The following is a 21,832-nucleotide window of genomic DNA, read 5'->3' on the forward strand; positions in this document are numbered from 1 at the left end:
AAAACATAAGCTGTTCTCCTAAAACTAAAGAAAACTAAATTAAACAAGTGAGTAAAAAAGCACTACATTTATTTATTTATTTATTGAGATAAATGATTCAAAACTACATATTTGTGTGTGGCAATGCAGCTTCCTTAAAAGAAGTGATACATGTGTAAATCTGTATTTATGCAAAACTGCACTTTTAACCAGCTTCAGGATATTCTTCAAAGGCAGCCCCATGCACAGCACATTACAACAGTCCAAGAGTGAGGTGACCAGGGCATGGGTGATTATGAGAAGGATACGTTGGTCTAGGAATGGGCATAACTTGTGCACAATTTGCAATTCTGCCAGGGGAATTGGACAACTCACAGTTGGCATGACAGGGCTGTCTTAATGCATGGCCCTAATGGGCACTTGCCCATGGGTCTATGAGCATAGGAGCCCCATACTAATCTATGTATGTTAACCCTTCAATGCACCTTTTATCATATAAATACAGCAACTGTATGGCTTACTTAGTATTACTGTGTTTTTCAAGCCTCATGTATTGTTCAGATGTTTATCATGTTGATTAGTTGTTTCTCTGCACAGCATGTCTTTAATGTTTCAACACCAATTTTGTTGGAAGTGCCAATAAAATTAATATATGTTTAATTTTATCAACTATGTATGTTTCTAGTCCTGTGAGTCATTGTCGTAGGGGCCCCAGTACACTGCTTTGCCCATGCTGTTTAGACGGCCCTGGGCATGACTGAGCAACTGCAGCCATCTGAGCCCCTCTTGTTCTCAACCAACACTGACTGAAAGTGACCTGGGAAAAAGGAACTGAACCAAGGAACCATTGAAGCCATTCCAGAAAGATATCATCATCAATGGTATTGAAAGCCACTTAAAGCAAGGAAGAACCAAGAATAAAGTGTCATCTTCTACAATGATAGAAGGTAACTTTCACTGGGTTTAATTTCTTCCTTCATGCAGGACCAAAAAAAAGTAACGGTACCTTTTACATAAGGAAAAGCAGATTGTGATCTTCAGCCCAATTGAGTAATTTTGTGATAATCCCTAAAATGCTATGCAGAGAGTTTGAGGATCCTAGCATAAGTATAGTCCTCAACTTACAACAGTTCATTCAAAGCTACAATGGCACTGAAAAAAGTGACTTATGACCATTTTTCATACTTATAACTGTTGCAGAATCCCTGTCGTCATGTGATCAAAATTGAGATGCTTGGCAACTGACTCATATTTACGATGGTTGCTGTTTTCCAGGGTCATATGATCACCTTTTGTGATCTTCTGACAAACAAGGTCAGTGGGGAAGCCAGATTCACTTAACAGCTACGTTACTAACTGATGAACTGAGGTGATTCACTGAAGAAATATGGCAAGAAAAGTCATAAGATGAGGCAAAGCTCACTTAACCAATGTCTCATTTAGCAACAGAAATTGTGGTCGTAAGTTGAGGATGACTTGTACAAACACCAGTATATTCAAAAAGGAAACCAGCAGTAGTAGGTCGGAGAGCTGATGTCTCTCAAAATTCTCCCAATTAAAATAGGCCCATCTGACAGATGTTCTGAGGTATCAAGCAATAGCCTGAACTCTCGGCTCTTTGAGTGCTATAATATATGATAGGTAAAAGGAAAGATTGCCTGAGCAATGCCACCTAGTTGTCAGATAGTCTGACATGATAGACAAAGATTTGTCAGGTTCCTTGGCTGCCTTGAAGTCTCTTGCCTACATACAAATATCCTATCAGAATGCTTCCCAGAGCTCTTAATTGATTAGTTTCAAGTGCTGATCTCATTCATTCAGAAATTAATTAAGGACTTGTGCTACAAAAGACTAACATGCCCTTTCCCTCTTGATTTAAACCACTGAAACTATTTTTAAAAAGAAAAGAAAAAGTGCCAGACTGTACCTATGGTAGAAACATGTTCGGGCTATTAGTTAAATGACCAGGATTGTAGCTGAAAAGACAAAAGAAAGGGACTTTGATTAATGTTCAACAGCTGAGAACTGCATTTTTAAGCAGATATAACTTCTCCCATGTTTTATAGCTGGGAACCAGTTAGAGCTCAAGTATTTTTTTATTAAAAATTACAGTGGCCTAATGAAGAACAAGCAGAAAGGAACCACCTGTACTGATACTGGTTTATGGCCATTAATCCTACAATCATTTTTGCTGCCATGGACTCTTCTTTGGCAATCTCAAAATTCTGGGATTTTGTCAGTCATACCATATTCAAGATAGAAAGATCTTGGCAGACTTGAATACTGGGGCCTATCTGACAAAATGAAATGCAATGATGAGAAAAGTAAGGTCCTACACTTAGGCAAGAAAAACTAAATGCATAGATATAGCATAGGTGGTATCTGGCTCACTAGTAAAAAGAGATCAGGAATGACTTGCAATTTCTTGCCGACTTTCCCATTGTGTTTTCTTATGGGGAGCTATCAGAAAAGATAGCAATTATTGGACCACATAATTGTGAGCTCTTGCTCAAGTGCCTGAATCATGATAACATGACCATGGGGATGGTTCAACCTCATAGACCTGTCAGAAGTTGTTCAGTGCCATCTTAACTCTGAACAGTCATTTAATGAATGGTTGTTAACCCAAGGACTAACTGTATCTTAGCAATCTCTGAGATAAACCAAACTAAAACCAATTATAAATTTTCCATTACCTTTCAATAAATTTTGTTAAAAGAAATTCCAGGAGAATCTTACTTTTTGACACAATGGACTACTAAAACAATACCTCATACTGTAGAGCCTTCAGATGCAACCTCACCATTTTCCTAGTCCCTTTCCTGATGCGATTAATTTCATTTGCCCATCTATGACATTTCATTCTCTGTTATCAGAAATAGACAAGTTGTCTCATAGGTTAGTCTATTCCTTCTTTTGGAAAGATTCATGGCGAACATATATTTATTATCTTTATCAAGCTCATTTCCCTAGGCTGCTGGACCTGCTTTGTGTAGACCTCCACCTCCTATTTTGCCTATTCAGCCTCTCCATATAGCTCCTCTGTCTCCTCCTCCTCCTTCTCGCCAAAAATCTGTCAAGGCAGAAGTTGGACTTGAAGGAAACTGCTTCCTGCAAACGTTCTCCTTGGGGCTTCCACATGCAGCAGTGTCGCCTCTACCTTCTGCTTTGTCTAGGCAGAGCGGCATCAGACAAGACATGATAATGCTCAGATATCTGGGCTTGGGAGAAGGACATCTCCTTCGGCCTGCTGCATGCATGCACATGCACACGTGTACACACACACACACACACACATACACCATTCCAAGGTTGGGAACTTTCATCCGCATCCAAGCTGACAAGCTGGCAATTATGCCTGGGCTTGGGGCTAAGGACCTCTTCCTCCCTCTGTGGATAAAAGTCCCCAAACTCAGAATGTGTGTGTGTGTATGTGTGTAAGTCCCAAATGCTAGATGCTATGTCAATTATCAGCTAGATTATTGAGATGAACTGCTCCCATTAGCAGAGATGGTGTATAATAATGCTGTCCATAGCAGTTCTAGTTGTACCCTTTTCCAAGTTGCAACTGGCAGAGACTTTATAGCTATGCCTAAACTCCCAGGGGAGCCCCCTAAATGGAATGGATGAAACATTTGCAAGCTACTTGGCCAGGCTTTGGATGAGGCTAGGGAAGAATATAACAAATACACTAACAAAAAGAGATCACAGGAGAAGTTCGAAATAGGAGATTAAGTTCATTTGTCCACCAAGTATCTAAAGTCTAGACAACTTTTGAAAAAGCTTGGATCTAAATTCATAGGTCCTTTTCCTATCATGAGAATTATGAACCCGGTGACTGTTGAACTTAAATTACCAAAGAACATTAGAAAAGTAGATCCTGTTTTCCATTGTAGTCTTAAGTCAGCTGAAGCTCCTTCTCCCAACCTCACTAAAGGTGAGCAACATTTTGAAGTGAAATAAATTTTGTACTTGCATTTCCGTAAGGGCAAACTCCAACACCTGATTTTATGGAAACATTTTCCTCTTCTGAGGCCAAATGAGTAGTCCAACATGTGTGGGCACCAAAACTCCTACATAAATTTCATGCCCAATATCCTCATAAACTTCACTGAATTGTTACTTATTAACCTTTCTCCTTTTTTTTCCTCTCCTGGACTAGCGGATTATTTAAAAGAGCACAGAAGTATTTTTGTGCTTCGCTGATACATGGTGACAATCTGACATGATCTATGGAGAAGGTGGATGAAGGGAAGCATACTTGGGAAACAGAAAGTAGATGCTGTACTATCTTGAGACGCTGATTTAAGGTCGCCCAGCTGGAAGAAGGAGGGAGCAGCATACCAGAACACCCTTGAACTGATAGTTAGGAAAACAGCTTGCAAGATTTTAACTGATTACTGTGGGGTGGGAAATAAAAAGCAGTTAAGGAGGGGAAAGTATAACATAGGGATTTTGGCATGTGAATTTCAGTTCTGGCTATGCATTACTGCACTATATTTAACTTCTAATAAAAACATACCTTTCTCAGCAAATGTTTGCCACTTAAGAGGTTTAAGTTTGTGGCAGGTCTGACACTTCCAAATTAGTGTTTGGAGAGGCATCTGGGGAAGCATCTGGAGAAGTCATCACACTATCCCCCCAGCATGACCTATACTCCTAGGGCCTTCATTTAAAATAGGCTTCTGTGGTAACTGGTGGTAGAACGGATGGATCAACCTAGGGGCATGTACATCAGTCTCCTTCAGGACTGTCCTCAGAATCTTAGCCCTTCCAGTCTAATGATACTGGAAGGCACTCCAGAAATGGGAGTTCACATTAGGCTCCACTTCGTATTCCGGCTATCCCTGAACTAATATCTGAACACGTGGTATTCCACAGTCTGATGAGTGGCAAGTGCTTAGAATACAGATACACCCTAAAGTATGCAGGCAAAATGAACCAGTAGGCCACAGGGTTAATGGCCGCCTCTACTGGGAAAGGTCCCAAGAATCGATCAAATTTCTGAGATGGGCTCACAGAAGATACCAAGTAGAAATGAGACAAATTGCTGACTCCTGGGGCAGGGGTATGGCCTGCCAGTGCTGATCTGCAAACTTTTTGTAGGCTTCCTTGGACTAGTCCAGCTGTTCTTCTACCAGCTGATGTACTTCCTGCAAGAAATCTGTGGCAGCCAGTACTGGAGAGTCCAATGGAAACAAACACGGATGGCTATGAATGGTGTCATCTGCATGGACCTATACGGTACATTGTGGTACCCAAACTCCACCACAGCCAAGAACTCCACCCAATTGTCTTGTTGAATGTTCACAAAATAGTGCAGGTAGTGCTCTAATAGGGCATTTACTCATTCCACATTTAATTTGCATGAATAATAAGTACACGGGAGGAGTTATCCAGTGGTCAGATAGCCCTGCAGAAATACCACTCCAACTGCAATGTCTGAAACATCAGTCTCAACCACAAATGGATAAAACATGTCCAGATGCCAGAGGATGGAGTCTGTTGTGAAGAGACTTTTTTCCCTTCTTTTTTAACCCTTGTACGTGCTGAATTTTATTGTACCATTTATATTTATTATATATTTTTAGAAATAAAAATTGTTTAACTTTTAATAAATAACATTTTCCTATTCGGAGAACAGATATTTATATCCCAAATTGTATCTTAGAAAATCTTATTTGCATATTCCATCTTAAATTGGAGGTTGAGGGATGATACATACCACTGTTTACCAACTTTTCATCCATCAACTTCTGCACAATATTACAAGCAGAAAGAGTTTGCCTTATTGGGGGAGAAAAGGGCTTGGATTTATTCATTTGCATATGCTAAATACTATATGATTCTGTTTGAAATTGAAAAGACATTGATTCATATGTCAGTGGATATGGATGTGGAGAGTGTGGGCTTGCCTGACAATTTACTATAAAGATTTATTATTTAAATAGTATAATCAATTGTATAACTGTATAATATATGGTTTTCACTTCTGAAATATTTATACAATTTTAGCACTCTACATTTGGGGAAAAAGGAACATCCTATCTGTTCTGATCAAGATGGATGTTTGCATTATTTCAACAAATATAAATTGGACTATATATTTTTGTCAAGGGATCATATTTGCTCCCTAACAATTAACTATCATAGTAAAACAATGGCATCAAATATGTCTAGCTAGTACAAGAAAAAAGGTACCAAATAAGATACTGTATTTAAGTATTCTCTAGAAATGATAAAAGTGGATGGGTGGTTTCATAAACATTTTTGCATAAATAGATTAAAAGTACTCCCCTTTTAGAAATAATTCTAAAAGAAGGCAAAACCATTGCACCGTTCTTGAATTTCTTATACTAGCATATAAACTAATTCAATTTATGAATTTGGATTTTAAATTAAAGTATTTTTCAATTGTAATTTTATTGGAACATATGTGATTTTCAAAATATTCAGGATTGGTAGTGCATGATTATGAAGCCTTGTTTGAAAGAACAAAACAAAACAAACAAATTAAAGAACATGGGAAATACATGTTTTCCACTGAAAAATACTAGAGCTTGTGAGAGGATTGTACAACCTTCTTAATGTTATCCTGCTAACGAGAAGAATGTCTGGGAAGAACATAACAGGAAATCTTGTAAGGTATCATAATAATTTACAAACTTAGCTGATATAAATAAAATAAAAGATTAATAACAAGAGGCAAAATCTTAATATTTTTAAATAAAAGAACTTGAAGCAAATCCAATTTTGTCAGCTGTTACTTAAACATACTAATCATAAACCTATTTAGACATTTTTCTTAGCAGATTATTTCTTTATTAATATTGGACTCAATAATAATCAGAATAAAGATTTCTTCTAAGTAAAAAAAAATTTCTTCTAAGTATATCAAAAAGTCTGAATACTAGAAATAACGCAGAATTCGACATGTATTTCATATTAATGCATCAGAGTAATTTTTTCTGTAGGGAGAGTACATTTGCAAACAATTAATGGAATATTTGTATTTATTATTTATAGGGAGCATTTTTCATTCTTATGATTATTGCTATATATTCATTGAATCTTTCACACTTAAAATTCTTATTAGAATAATTAAATGGCTTTTTATTAAAGACATAAACAGCCAGTCTGAATGGTATTCAGCTGATAAGATAGCTATATAGAGAAACAGATATATCAACATGGATGTATATATTTTTTTTAAAGGTCAGAGCATATATTTGCTGATTTTATTTTCTCTATTACATTCTCAGAAGCTTCTACTGAATTACACCCCCAAGCTCTGAAAGACATCATTCACTTCCTTTTCAGTATGAATAACACTGACATTTGACAGCTACACAGATCTGATGGGGTTATACAACAGCCCATCCTCCCTATTCTCAATCCAATTAGACCTCTAATCCCCTAGATGAAAGGCCCAACTACTCATGTTCCTCATGACAACGACAGCTATTGATTATTTGTCACTGCAGCTAACACCTTCTCTCTGGAAGCTACTCTTGACAGAAGCAACCCTCCCAAATTAGACAGCACTTTATCTGCCCTAGAGGCCAAATGGCACAACAAGTAAAGGCTAATAAATGGTATAAAAATGAACAAATCATAACATTATGACAGTTTGATCGTTGCTAACAATTTTGCTGCTGAAGCTTGACACTTTTGGATCTGTTCCTTCTCTTAGCCCTTCAAAATGTGCTCCAATGTTGACTAAATTAAAGGCCAGAAAAATTAAGGCATTTGACCACCATGGGTAAGCTAGGATGGATGTACTGTCAAGGGATACAGATGTCAATAACAGACTATCATTTGTCAATACAAACATTCCAGACATGCAAATGCTGATGTCTCACTTCTCCACTAGGTTGCACTCATACACCTTATGTCAAAAAGAAGCTGATAAAATTAATTTCCCAACTAGCTGCTTATTGCAATTAGCACAATATTTAAAAACATAAAATGTATGGTTCAATAATTACAGGTGTCACATTAAAAATTTGTGCATTAAAAATTCTTCTGTTTAGGCAAAAGCAAAGGATTTATATCAACATGACAGAGAAAACTAAAGTAATCAAAGAAACCACAACTATTTCAATTCTTCTTTCAGGTATTTTGGTTATGAAATTTATCATTTAAAATATTTGGATAGGCATTTGCTCCACTTATACTTGAGTGTATATAAAAATAACAGGAATTAAATATACATTCCATACATATCGACAGTAGGGATTTGGATATGATGATTGGAATTTCAGAATTTAAATAAATAAATAACACCAGACTTTTTGGCCCAGCAGATATTTCAAAAACTGTTGGATACTGCTTGAAGTCAATCAATTTTGAAATACATACCGTATAAAACAGGCATTCCAAATATTAGCTGAGCACTGCAAAGAAGAATGCCTAGAAATTAAAACAGTAGTTTGACTTGACTCAAGTTTCCTGTGGTTGTAATTATGGTGAATTCAAGTATAACATGATTACCTTGCCCAAAGTTCCTATAACTTCTATTCCCTCAGTGATTTTGTCCTTATCAGTAAGAATTAAGCCAGTATAGTTCTCTGTCTAGTTCCCTCCTTTACCTTTTGTATGACAAAGTTGTCAGCTAGGCATGTCAGGAATCTGTTTGATCTCTCATCTCCCACAAAGTTTATTTCCTTTTCATATTTAATTATTTTATTAGTTTTTCAAAATATAAAATACAAAGAAAATGAAAATAAAGGGAAAGTAAGGGAGGAAAAAAAGAAAGAGTAAAAAGAATAGGGGAAAAGGAAAGAAAGAAAGCTCTTCTAATTCTTTTTAGCACAGTAGAATAAGGTAATAATATATAACCTCAACTTTTTGCTTTTACATAATATATATTAGCTATTTCTAAAATAAAAAAGTAGAATAAGGTAATAATATATAACCTCAACTTTTTGCTTTTACATAATATATATTAGCTATTTCTAAAATAAAAAAAACCTATCCAATCAGCAAACCCAAAATCAAGTTTTCATTTTTTCCCCACAAAGTCCAAAAATAATTTCCAAGTAGAAAAAAAGGTATATTCTTTTCTTTAAAGCAGTCGATTCAGCCATCTCTACTAATTCAGTCAGAATAGAGCTGGAAGCAACTTTGGAGGTCTTTTAGTCCAACTGCCCGCTTAAGCAGGAGACTCTAGTCTACACTATTTCAGACAAATGAGTGTCCAGGTCTCTTCTTAAAAACCTCCAGTGAGGAAGCGCCTACAACTTCTGACAGCAAACTGTTCCACTGGTTAATTGTCCTCACTGTTAAGAAGTTTCTCCTTAGGTTGCTTCTCTCCTTGTTTCTTGTCTTGCCTACAGGTCTTTGATAAATAAGTCGGCTGCCTCCTCTTTGTGGCAAACTCTCAAATACTGGAATACTGCTACCATGCCACCTCTAGTCCTTCTTTTCTCTACTCTAGCCACACCCAAATCCTGCAACTGTTCTTTATATGTTTTAGTCTCCAGGCCTTAGTTGCTCTTTTTTACACTGTTTTACACTTTTTCGTAATGAAAACTGGATGCAATATTCCAGGTGTGGCCTTACTAAGGCTTTATAAAGCAGTACTAATACTTCATGTGATGTTGATTATATACGTCTGTTTATACAACCAAGGATTGCATTAGTTTTTTTGGCTGCTGCCACACACTGCTGCCACATATTTAAGTGATCATCCGCTAGGACTCCAAGGTTCCCTATCACAATTACTGTTTTTGACTGTCACAGTTACTGTTTTTGACTTCATTAACTTTTGCAGCTAGTTATCCATTGTGGGAATTAAACTAGCTTTCCATTTTTGTGTATACAGCATTCTTGTTGCTGACAGCATTTTTTCCCCAAGTTCTTTGTCCATTAAGTCTAAAAGAAGTCTCCGGGTGTATCTCTATATTCACTTTAAGAATCTTTTGTATTAAGATGTGAATACTACTTCACTATTTCTTTGCTTTGTCATAGGTCCACCATAGATGATAAAAAATTTCTTCTTTACACCTACACTTTCAACATACATAATTACCTACGAAGTACCTTTATATATTTTTGACAATTTATCCAATTTGTGTACCAATTATGGTACATAATTTTATAAACATTTTCGTTTAAGTTATAACTTAATGTAAATTTTAAACCACGTTTTCCTATTGTTCAAGCATTATTTCATACCCAAAATTCTTTTTACCCATTGAATCATACAATGCCTCACATACAGGTAACCCTCGAGATATGAGGGTTCCTTTAGCGAATTTTCATCAGAACGAATTTATTCAGAAAGGGTACTTATATTAGAAATGCAAAACTGCGATAAAAAATAGACCTCTGTACCATGTGACTTGCATTCAATCACTGCTGCAGTGGCTGCCATTTTTAACTCTCTGAGTTTCCTGTGCTGTTCGGAGTTAGGATGCAATTTCCTTGAAGCTGGCAATTGTTTTGTTTCTCCCTAGTCACATGGCCAAACAAGAGCCAGTGATTTTTGCAGCTAGTGCGGCACTGAGTTTGTTTGTATTTTCTTGGTGCTGCATGGAGGATCTGCTGCTGCCTGGGCTTGAAAACTGGAGTGCTAGAACTGTTTCTGTAAATGTTTTGAAATATTTTTTTTTGTTACTCTATTGTACTGTATACTCTATTGCACAGTTTGTTTGTAAATACTTTGGGAACTGCTCTACTTCTTTTAAGTACTGTACAATACTTTGCAAACTACAGTATTGTGTTTGTAAGTACAGTTCTTTGCAAAGATAAAGTTTATTTGCATTTGTTTTGCAACTGCTTGTAGAAATGCTAGCCAGCATCTACACAAATCTCTTTTCTAAACCAGGGGTTGCCAACCTTTTGGACCTCAGGGACCACCAAACTCATAATTTTAAATCCCAGGGACCACTAACCAGTTCTGTGGCTGTGGCCTAATTTGTGGGTGTGGCTTGGTAGTCATGTGACTGGCTGGGCATGGTTCATATGTAAATAATATAAATATTTATATAAATATTGAATTTTTTTTTATAAAAAAAGAGCAACTTTTATCCAAAATCAGGCAAAGCAGGCAGGCAGATTGAGTTTCTCACAGAATCATTCAGTGATCTATATATCTGCCATCAGCTAGCTCAGACTCTCAAATTTGCTTGTGGTAAGTCTGCACATAGAACCTTCAGTCCTAAGGGAGGTTCAGCTGTGCTTAAAAGCAGAGCCAAAAATCTAAAGACTAGCTAGAAAGTAAGAAATCCAACCATTTCCTGCTTCCTATCTAATCTAAATCTCCAGGCACAGCAGAACAGATGATGGTCAGAAAAAGGAAAAACACTAGAGGCTTTTAAGAAGAGTCTGGATAGGCATTTATTAGAAATACTTTTTGTGAGAGCAGTGGGTTAGATTAGATGACCTTATGGTCCCTTCCATCTCTGTTACTATTACAAGCCAAGAGTTCTGTAAATCCCCCCCTCATCTCGCTCCCTCCCTCCCTCCCTGGCTGGATATTGTTAATTAGTGGCAGGTGGGTTTTTTTAAAGAAGCAACTGCAATTGGAGAGTTCTGTACATTACTGCCCCATCCCCCTCTGGGCAGCTGTCTGAAGATTCTTCAACTGATCAGCAGCAAGAGGGTTTTTTTTTAAACTGCAAATGGAGAGCTCTGCGAGCCTGCTTGGAGGCAATTTAGTTCCTCCTCCTGGGGAAACAGCTGATTGGCAGTCCTGCGGGAAGTAAGTCAGATATTCATTCATTTAATGAGCCATTTGATTCAATTAATGAATTTGATTTTAAAAATTGAGTCTGATTCATCTGATGAATTTTTTGACTTACGAATCTAATGGGCAGGCTCCATTTAGGTTCACCATGATTAAAAAGAATTATTTGAACATCAGTCCACCAGTCTGGCCTCATCATTTTTTTTCCTAAAAAGTTCCTGGAGTGATATTAAAGAGGCATCTTCACAGAGAACCTTACTTTATTATTCCAAATTCTTAGGATGGCACGTTTTAAAAAGTGGCTGTTGAAATCAACACTATTTTAACCTTATACAATAAGTAGGCATACCATCCAAATATTAATTGACGCCTCCAAATCAGGTGACCTCTTGATTTGGGTGGAGAGTCATCTGTCCGTTAAGCCAGCTCAAACAACAAACATCAAAATACAACTTCAAATGTTGATAAACCCAAACCTCCTCTTTCTTTAGCATCTTGTAGGAATTTATTTCTAACTCTTGGTTTTTTTGCCTTGTCATATAAATTTAGAAATATTCATTTGTCATTGTTTAAATGGAGTATCAGTTGTAAGTATTGATAAAAGTCTGAAATAAAAACATCTTTGGTAAAACACTCATCTTACTGACAGAGATTATATCCAATAAAGATAGTTGTAGTTTATCCCATCTTAATAGAGCTTTTTTGATATCATTCCACAGAAGTACAAAATTCTTTTAAAACAAATTGGAATTTGTACTTGTCAGTTATTCCAAGATATATTCACCTTTTCATCCACCTTCTGGTCAATATTTCATAGTCCTGAGAGGTCATATTCTTAAAAAGCACTGTTATTTCTGTTCGTTTATTTTGAAGCCTGCTAAAGTTGTAAAGTCATTTAGTTTCTTCATCAAGTATTCCATGTCAGCTTTTGGATCTTACAAAAATATAAGTCATGGGCAAATGCTCTCAATTAAAAATGCTTTTTAATATGTTGTCTGTTATTTTCTCTTCTGGGCCTCAGAAAGGCAAAAAATGGAGGGGGGGGCTGAGTCCCTCTCTCCATTTTTTTGCCTTCAGGAAGAGGAATCCCAACACACCTGATCGTATGAACAGCTGATTGTCAGGAGGGGGAAAAAAAGAAATACCTTAAGAGGTGAACGTTAGGCGGGCGGGGTGAGTGAGCATTGGGTGGGCAGGGCAAGCGAGCCAGCAGACTGAGTGACCGGGTTGGGGGCATGGCCATCCAGAACTTACTACCAGTTCAGCGACCCACGCCAAATCCTTGCTACCGCTTCATCCGATCCGGTGCAAAAATACAACCACTGATTTTAATGATTCAATAATATTCAAAATATTTTTGCATTGTCTCTTAACTGTCTTTGTGGCAAAAAAGCCAGACTGATTTTCATAGATTTTTGCCTGTAAAACCTTCTTCAACCTTTTTGGCAATATTGCAGCAAAAAGTCTATAGTTTTTTATCCTCCGAACATCTTGACCCTCCTTTGATAGTAGCGTAATATTGGGTTCTTTCTAGGTTTGAGGCATCTTTTATTTATTTACTTATTTTTATTTATTTATTTGATTTGTCAATCACTTACAAGATAAGAGGTATAAGTATAGTTATGGAAACATGAAATGGATACATATAAGAAAAATAAAAGAAACAATAGGACAGGGATGGTAGGCATGTTGGTACGCTTATGCACACCCCTTACAGACCTCTTAGGAAAGGGGTGAGGTCAATAGTAGACAGTCTAAGGTTAAAGTTTTTGGGGTTTGAGGAAGAAACTACAGAGTCAGGTAGTTAGCTTCCTGTAGTACACCATTTAATGACTGTAGGAGTTGGTCCTCAAAATATTTATAATACTGACTTGTGAGACAATCTGGGACCTGGGCTTCACCTTTTTTTTAAAATTAATATTTCAAAGGCAGTTACTGAATTGTTCATAATAGTTTCCGAGCATGTGAAAGTTTAGTTGTGTTCACTTTATGAATAATTACCTATTTTTTGTGTATAAAATTCCACCTCTTGTAAAGGTTGGAATAAAAGTTATAAAAGAACATTTTGATGAAGTTACTGTGAGTACCATACTTCATAGATTTGCTCTACCATATTTTTTCTTTCCTTTCTTGATTTATGCCAGCTACCTTCCTGATTTATATGCAAATTCAAAATGTTTTTGTTTCACATAATTAAATTTGGATTCTATTTCCTGAATTGTTAACATGGACAATTATTGACATAGCAGTTTAAATAGGTATAAGGTTTCAGAATCCATTGTTGTCTTTTGCAAAATAATTTATTTCTAATTTCATCCAATAATTTTTGCAACTTTTCTTTTCTAGATGATTCTGTATTATAAAATAACCTCTCATGACCACTTTATTGGCATCCCAAACAGTTATTTAAATTATCTTTTATTCTTTGTTGACCAAATATGATTGGACACATAAGGAATTTGTCTCCATTGTGTAAGCTCTCAATGTACATACAAACAAAGAAATATAATCATACAACACCACTACTATAAGACAGGGGTCAGCAACCTTAAACACTCAGAGAGCGTGGCCAACTTGACGTCTCTCATTCCCACCCAGTCACATGACCCCTCCCAGCGACGCTTACCAGTTGTGCTCCCTGTGTTTTCTTTTCTGTGGAAAACAGCTCTCTCTCCCCCCTTCTCTCTCTCTCCTCTTCTCTTTCTCTCTCCTCCCCCTCTCGTGTGTGTGTGTGTGTGTGTGTGTGTGTGTGTGTGTGTGTGTGTTCCCTCTTGAATCATTTCCAAAAACAGGCGAGGGTTGGGTTTGTTTTTTTGCTGATGTTGTTCTTCCTTTTTCTTTGGGTGCTTTTTACTATATGATTTAAATCAAGAGTCAATTAAGGTTCCCAGATAAATGAAGCTCTTTTATCCCCCAGCAATGGCTGCCTGTTGGCTGAACCCACCATAGTTGGCCCTGCTCCTCGTCCTCCCCTCCCAGTCACTCCTCACCTGGCCTGAGAAGGTAAGGGCAACAGCGGGGGATGGAGACTTGCTTCACATTGTAATGGGCTCCAGGAGGAGGATGGGATGCCATCTCCGCCATTGTGAAGTACACTAAATTTAACTGTTGTGCAAGGCACTGCAATCAATGTCCCTCCTCCTTCTGGAACCCATTACAATGCAGAGCATCGCAGTGGAGAGCAAGTCACATGTCTCCCTAAGCGACCAAGGTGTGTTTCAGCACCAAGGGCCGGAAGAAGTGCCCGTGAGATGAGGTTAGTACAGGGGCGCTTTGCTCCTGCTCTAGAATATGGAGCGAGTCTTCATCCCCCACCGTCGTCCTTACCTTCTCAGGCCAGGAGAGGAGTGACTGGGAGGGGAGGGTGAGGGGCAGGGGCAGGGCCAGCTAGTGGTGGGGTCAGCCAACAGAGCCACAGCAGGGGGACGAAAGAGCCGCATGCAGCTCTGGAGTTGTGGGTTGCCGGCACCTGGTATAAGATAATAAGATGAGAAGGATAATAATAATGCAGTCATATTACATAAGTAAATTTCCTTAGACATAAGACAGTGCTGTGGGAATTAGGTGTTCAGGAGAGAGATGGCATGAGGGAAAAAACTGTCTTTGTGTTTAGTTGTTTTGGCATGCAATGCTCTATAGTGGCATCCTGAGGAGAGGAACTGAAACAGTTTCTTAACCCTCTTTCTGGCTTGTGCAGTACATAGGTCTTCAATGGAAGGCAGGCTGGTTGCAGTTGTTTTTTCTGAAGTCCTAACTAAGTCTCTACTTGTCCTATTTGTTTCCTACACCAAAGCAGGCAGTTATAGAAATACAAATGTCTGACTTCTGGTGGCACTTCTGTTGAGGACGGATGGAGACCGTGATTGTGCACAGCTTCAATCCGTGCTTACCCTGTTGGACGGGACCGGAACCAGCAGACCCACCTCGGAGGGGTGGGGAAGGAGAGGGAGACCGGCAGCCAAGGTGAGGGGAGCTGCATCTCCCCTCCCTGGCTTGGTATACTCCTCTGCAAGATAGGGATAAGCAGCAGTTTTAATGGCTGCCCTGAAGACGGGAAGCTATTGGGACTTAAGTGTGTGCTGGAGCGGTGAAGTAGTGAGCAGTGTGTATCCATATAAGAGAAACTGTTTTCTTTGTTTCAATAACCCTGAAAAGCAGAAAGAAAGATTCCTCACTTGAGAGTTTAACAGTGGCGAATGGAAAACAAGAGGACAATATAAGGTAAATAAAAAACTGGACTACAAAGGAGCTAAAGCGAAATTAAGGATGGAATTGGGAATAATATACAGAACCTGGCATCAATTAGGCATTGGATAAAATGCTGAACTTGCTTGAAATTGATTATACTTTTTTAAAAAAGCCAATGGTTGAAATGGTTGAAAATTAACATTAGTATAATTGAAAAAAGGGAAAAAAAGAACTTTGAAAATTGGAAGCGATATAGAGCGCCACCTAATGGTACAAGACATTTTTTCCTGGATGACTTTATGGAAAATTACTGGTCTTTTAAATGCATGAATGAGAAAAGATATGAAATAAAAGACTTTATCACAACAAGAATCCTGGAAGCTTAAAAGAAACAGGGGGAGATTACAGCAAGAGGATAAATGAAGATAACATCTTGGGACTGTTGGGGGTTGACTGTGCAAAGGAAATAGAAGGACCAATAAGGAAAAGAGAAACAAACTGAGTCTCTTGGCAAGGATTACAATTAACTTTAAGATAAAGAATAACTCAACTGATTAAAAAAACGGAAGAAGCAAGCAAATAATTTAAGCTGGAACTGCAAACAGTGAAAGAAATGTTAAAAGAAAGAAGGTGACTATTGGTCATACTGGCAGAAAAAGTAATGCAATTTATAGCAGAACAAAGGAACCCTAGAGAGGAGGAGTCAAAGGAAGAAGAAAACAGACCAGATGGACATGAAGATTTAGAGACATTGCCAAAAGACACAAAAAGAATTAAAACTAAGACATTGATGACAGAGATAATAAACAAAAGAGAAAACGTTCCCAAGAGTAAACAAAAGAAGAAGCTGTACAGGAAGAAATTTCAAAAAAGAGAAAAGGGAAGGGTGGGAGGAAAGATGGATGATTGGCAGATGGAAATAAAAGTAATATTAGAGAAAAAAAGAGAGATAAAGAGGAAAGGCCAGAAAAACTTAGCAAAGGAAAAGCTGGCTAAAACTAAAAGAAATGACAAGGCCGAGAGATTCAGAGATAAGGGTTAGACATAGCATAAAACATGGGAATATATCTTTGTATTTTTTATTAGAAATGTAGACTGGGGAGATTTGAAGTTTATAACTTACTGGAAATTACCTTAGGATTATTAGATAATTATAAATGAGAAAAATGAAAATTGAGTGAGCGATATTAAGAGGGTTTTATTGTTATCAATCCTTTCATATGTGTATGTACACACACACACACACACACACACACACACACACAGACACACATATATATATGTTTTCTTAAGTTTTCGTGGGTTTTTTATATGTACGGTATTCAGCTTTGGTCAGGTATTTTCCCACGTCATTATAGTTGTGCTTTTAAAGTTGTAGCAACGTTTAGAAATTAGAACATGACAAGAAAGCCCCCAACAAATCACAACAACACCTGAAACAATTAGTATACAACGTTTTCAACAGAGAACTCACCAAAACAGAAACAGATGTCCTAACCAAAGGATTTAATTATGCTATAGCACCCCCAAAAATCCCCACAGAATCCATCATATGTGGAGCGGAATCCAGCCTAACTAAATTAAATATAGATGAAGCTGACAGAATAAGACACCACATCACTAACATCCTATGCACAAGCAAACCACCCAAGAGCAACTTGCACAAAGAGTGCCTGCAAGCACTCTTGCATATCCTGCATATCCAGTGCCTAAAAGCCCTACAAGCCTTAAGGAACGACAGCAGCATAATCATACTTCCAGCAGATAAAGGTAATGCCACAGTAGTAAGAGATAGAAAAGACTATGAAACAAAATTGACAGACCTACTCCAAGATTCCACATACAAACCCATAAACATGGGCCCAACCACATATCTGGAAAAAATAACCAAGAAGAAAATTATAACCAGCCACATGAGCAAAGAGATCCAACAGACAATCATTCCAAGAGAAAAATCTTCCAGATGCCCCAAACTATATGGCCTCCCAAAAATACACAAAGAAGGCATACCTCTCAGACCCATAGTCAGCTCCAGAGGAGCACCACTACAAAACCTAGCCAAATACCTAGCAAAGCAGCTACAGCTCCATGCTGAAGCAGCAGCTTCACATGTACAAAACTCATACCACCTCTTGGAAATGATCAAAGATCTACACATGGAACAAAAAGATCTGCTTGTAAGTTTCGACGTGGTTTTACTATACACTCAAGTCCTGATAAAAGAAACTCTCGAAATCATCAAAAATAAATACCAACCACCCAAACACCTCGTGGAACTAACAGAACACTGCTTAACCAACACATAGTTCATATATAAAGGACAAAGATACAAGCAAATTGAAGCAGCCCCTATGGGATCACCACTGTCACCCGTCATTCCACACATGTTCATGGAAGAATTCGAATCCAGAGCCCTAGCCAATGCCACCCACAAACCCAAACTATGGCTAAGATACATCAATGACACATTTGTTATTTGGCCCCATGGAAAAGAAAACCTAAACGATTTCCTAACACACCTAAACAGCACACCCCCCAAAATCAAGTTCACCATGGAAATGGAAACAAACAAACAACTACCATTCTTAGATGTACTAATCTACAAAAAAACAGATGGCACACTAGGACACACTATATACCAGAAGAAAACACACACCAACCGCTACCTCAACGCCTAATCCCACCACCACCCAGCACATATAAACTCTGCGGCCAAAACACTAATCGCCAGAACCAAACGCCTGGCAGACAAGACACACATAAAGACAGAACTATGCACCCTGACCAAAGTACTGACAACCAACGGCTTCCACAAAAGCAAAATCATTGGCTTTATCCACAAAAACACACTGAGACATAATGGAGACCTAGAAGATGAACAGCCCTATGGAACAGCTGCCCTACATAAGAGGTACTACAGACAAAATCAGTAAGATACTACACAGACATCAAATCAAGACTGCCTTCAAAACAGACAGAAAAATAGCAGCCATCCTAAGAAACCCCAAAGATATAATTGACCTGGAAAACCAAGGCATATACGAAGTCCCCTGTGCATCATGCCCTGCCACATACATTGGACAGACCAATAGAAGAATAAGTACCCGCCTGGATGAACACAAAAATGCAGTAAAAAAGCTGGAACATACTTCCTCACTAGTCCAACACATGAAAGCCACAGGTCATAGCATCAACTTCAATGGCACCAAAACCCTAGCCACTATAGAAAAACCCAGCTACAGAATTATCAGAGAAGCCATAGAGATTGAAAAAAGACCTGAAAGCATGAATAGAAGAGATTACTCCACCAGACTGTCAATTATCTGGAAGCCTGCACTCTCAAACAAAAAAAATCTCCACACCACAAACCAGCCAAACACCTGGGCACAAACAGATCCCCCCTGATACCTCCAGCTCAAACACACCCCAACCAGGCACCCAGATGAAACCTAGCTTCCTAATAAATGATAGCCATCCATTTACTCAGAGCCAAGCCGCACTAAAAGCCTCCAATACAGGTAACACAATGTTGCCAGCCAATCAAGACAAAAAAAAGCTACAAAACAGAGAGAAGATATTAGAAACACCAATCAAGCAGAACACAGCAAACTCCATGACCAATAAACACAGACCAAGACTCCCAACCAATCAGGATGAAGGCACAGTGTAGGCTAGCACCAAATTTAAAACAGAAACGGCTGTGAAAGACTGACTCACAGACAAACACAATACATAAGTCTGATGATGGCAGATGAGATTCTGCTGAAACGTTGCTACAACTTTAAAAGCACAACTATAATGACGTGGGGAAACACCCGAACAAAGCTGAATACCATACATATATACATACATACATATATACATATTCTAAAATATGCTAATGGCTATGTAAATGATATTAGGAAAACAAGAGAATATGATGATGGGTGAAAATATGGTATTATGTTCAAAAAGCACAAACACACCACAGAAACCCTGAACAGCAGAAAAAGACAACAATGCATCTAAAGCAGGGGTGTCAAACTCAGGGCCCGCAGGCTGGATTTGGCCTTTGGGTGCTTAAATCCGGCCTGTAGCTGGCCTGGAAATATCAAGGGACCAGCTTGCGGTGCTTCTGATAGCTAAAATGGGCTGTGTGCACCCCCCTGGAACCTCATTTTCCCCCTCTGTGGCCTCCTGCAGCACTCTACCAGCCAAAACCGGGCTGAAAAAAGGCCTGAAACATTGCCTGAAACAGACTGCTGAAGGAAAAATGACCGGAAAATGGAATGCTGCAGGAGGCCATGGAGGGCAAAAATGAGGCACATGGGGCTGCATGTGGATCCCCTGCATCCCGTTTTGGCTGGCGGGGTTCTACATCCATGTCACCCTCCTGCCTCCAGCCCACAAAGGAGAACTATAATGCTGATCTGGCCCTTGAAGAAATCCAGTTTGACACCCCTGATATAAAGTATCTATGCAATATCTTTCATTGAAATGGATATCTGTGCAACTTCATGAAAAAGTGCCTGACTATTCAACACAACATAGCACAACAATACAAGCTGTAAAAAAAGAATAATACTGTCATACAGGTGAAACTCAAAAAATTAGAATATCATGCAAAAGTTCATTTATTTCAGTAATGCAACTTAAAAGGTGAAACTAACATATGAGATAGACTCATTACATGCAGAGCAAGATAGTTCAAGCTGTGATGTGTCATAATTGAGATGATTATGGCTTACAGCTCATGAAAACCCCAAATTCACAATCTCAGAAAACTAGATTACATGCAATCAATAAAACAAGGATTGTACATAGAACAATATCAGACCTCTGAAAAGTATAAGCATGCATATGTACTCAGTACTTGGTTTGGGCCCCTTTTGCAGCAATTATTGCCTCAATGCAGTGTGGCATGGAAACTATCAGCCTGTGGCACTGCTGAGGTGTTATGGAAGACCAGGATGCTTCAATAGCAGCCTTCAGCTCTTCTGCATTGTTCGGTCTCATGTCTCTCATCTTTCTCTTGGCAATGCCCCATAGATTCTCTATGGGGTTCAGGTCAAGCGAGTTTCTGGCCAATGAAGCACAGTAATCCCCTGGTCATTGAACCAGATTTTGGTGCTTTTGGCAGTGTGGGCAGGTGCCAAGTCCTGCTGGAAAATGAAGTCAGCATCCCCATAAAGCTCGTCTGTGGAAGGAAGCATGAAGTACTCCAAAATCTCCTGGTAGACGGCTGCGTTGACCCTGGACTTAATGAAGCACAGTGGACCAACACCAGTAGATAACATGTCTCCCCAAATCAACACAGACTGTGGAAACTTCACACTGGACTTCAAGCATCTTGCAGTGTGTATGCCTCTCCATTCTTTCTCCAGACTCTGGGTCCTTGGTTTCCAAATGAGATGCAAAAGTTGCTCTCATCAGAAATGAGGACTTTGGACCACTGAGCAACAGATTAATTCTGTTTTTCTTTAGCCCAGGTAAGACGCTTCTGACGTTGTTTGTTGTTCAGGAGCGGCTTGACAAGAGGAATACGACATTTGAAGCACATGTCCAGGATCCGTCTGTGTGTGGTGGCTCTTGATGCACTGACTTCGGCCTCAGTCCACTCCTTGTGAAAGTCTCCAACACTTTTGAATGGCCTTTTTCTGACAATCCTCTCCAGTCTACGGTCATCCCTGCTGCTTGTGCACCTTTTTCTTCTACACTTTTCCCTTCCACATAACTTTCTATTAATGTGCTTTGATACAGCACTTTGGAACATCCAACTTCTTTTGCAATTACCTTTTGAGGCTTTCCCTCCTTATGGAGGGTATCAATGACGGTTTTCTGCACAACTATCAGGTCAACAGTCTTTCCCATGATTGTGATTCCTACTGAACCAGACTGAGAGACCATTTAAAGGCTCAGGAATCCTTTGCAGGTGTTATGGCTTAATTAGCTGATTAGAGTAGGACACTTTGAGCCTAGAATATTGAATCTTTT

At 38.6% G+C, this 21,832-nt stretch overlaps 1 protein-coding gene across 8 annotated transcripts in view; it reads right to left on the reverse strand.

Annotated features, from left to right (window-relative positions):
• INVS (inversin) overlaps positions 1 to 21,832 on the reverse strand; it is a 112,038-nt gene that overhangs the window by 60,057 nt on the left and 30,149 nt on the right. For 2 of the 8 annotated variants that reach the window (XM_087917001.1, XM_087917003.1), the window contains one exon: positions 8,341 to 8,391. The exons of 4 other annotated variants lie outside the window; for them this stretch is intronic. Coding sequence is in view for 1 of the 4 variants with exons in the window: in XM_087917000.1 (XP_087773126.1) it covers positions 10,318 to 10,320 (3 nt within the window). In the remaining 3 variants the exon portion in view is untranslated. Of the gene's footprint in view, positions 1 to 8,340; positions 8,392 to 10,317; positions 10,343 to 14,297; positions 14,382 to 21,832 lie in introns of those variants that run through there. 2 more of the 8 variants (XM_087917002.1, XM_087917000.1) reach the window with 2 other exon arrangements.

Source organism: Pseudonaja textilis, chromosome Z, assembly GCF_049901715.1.
Source record: "Pseudonaja textilis isolate UNSWEBS1 chromosome Z, rPseTex1.2, whole genome shotgun sequence".
Classification (NCBI taxonomy): Eukaryota; Metazoa; Chordata; class Lepidosauria; order Squamata; family Elapidae; genus Pseudonaja; species Pseudonaja textilis.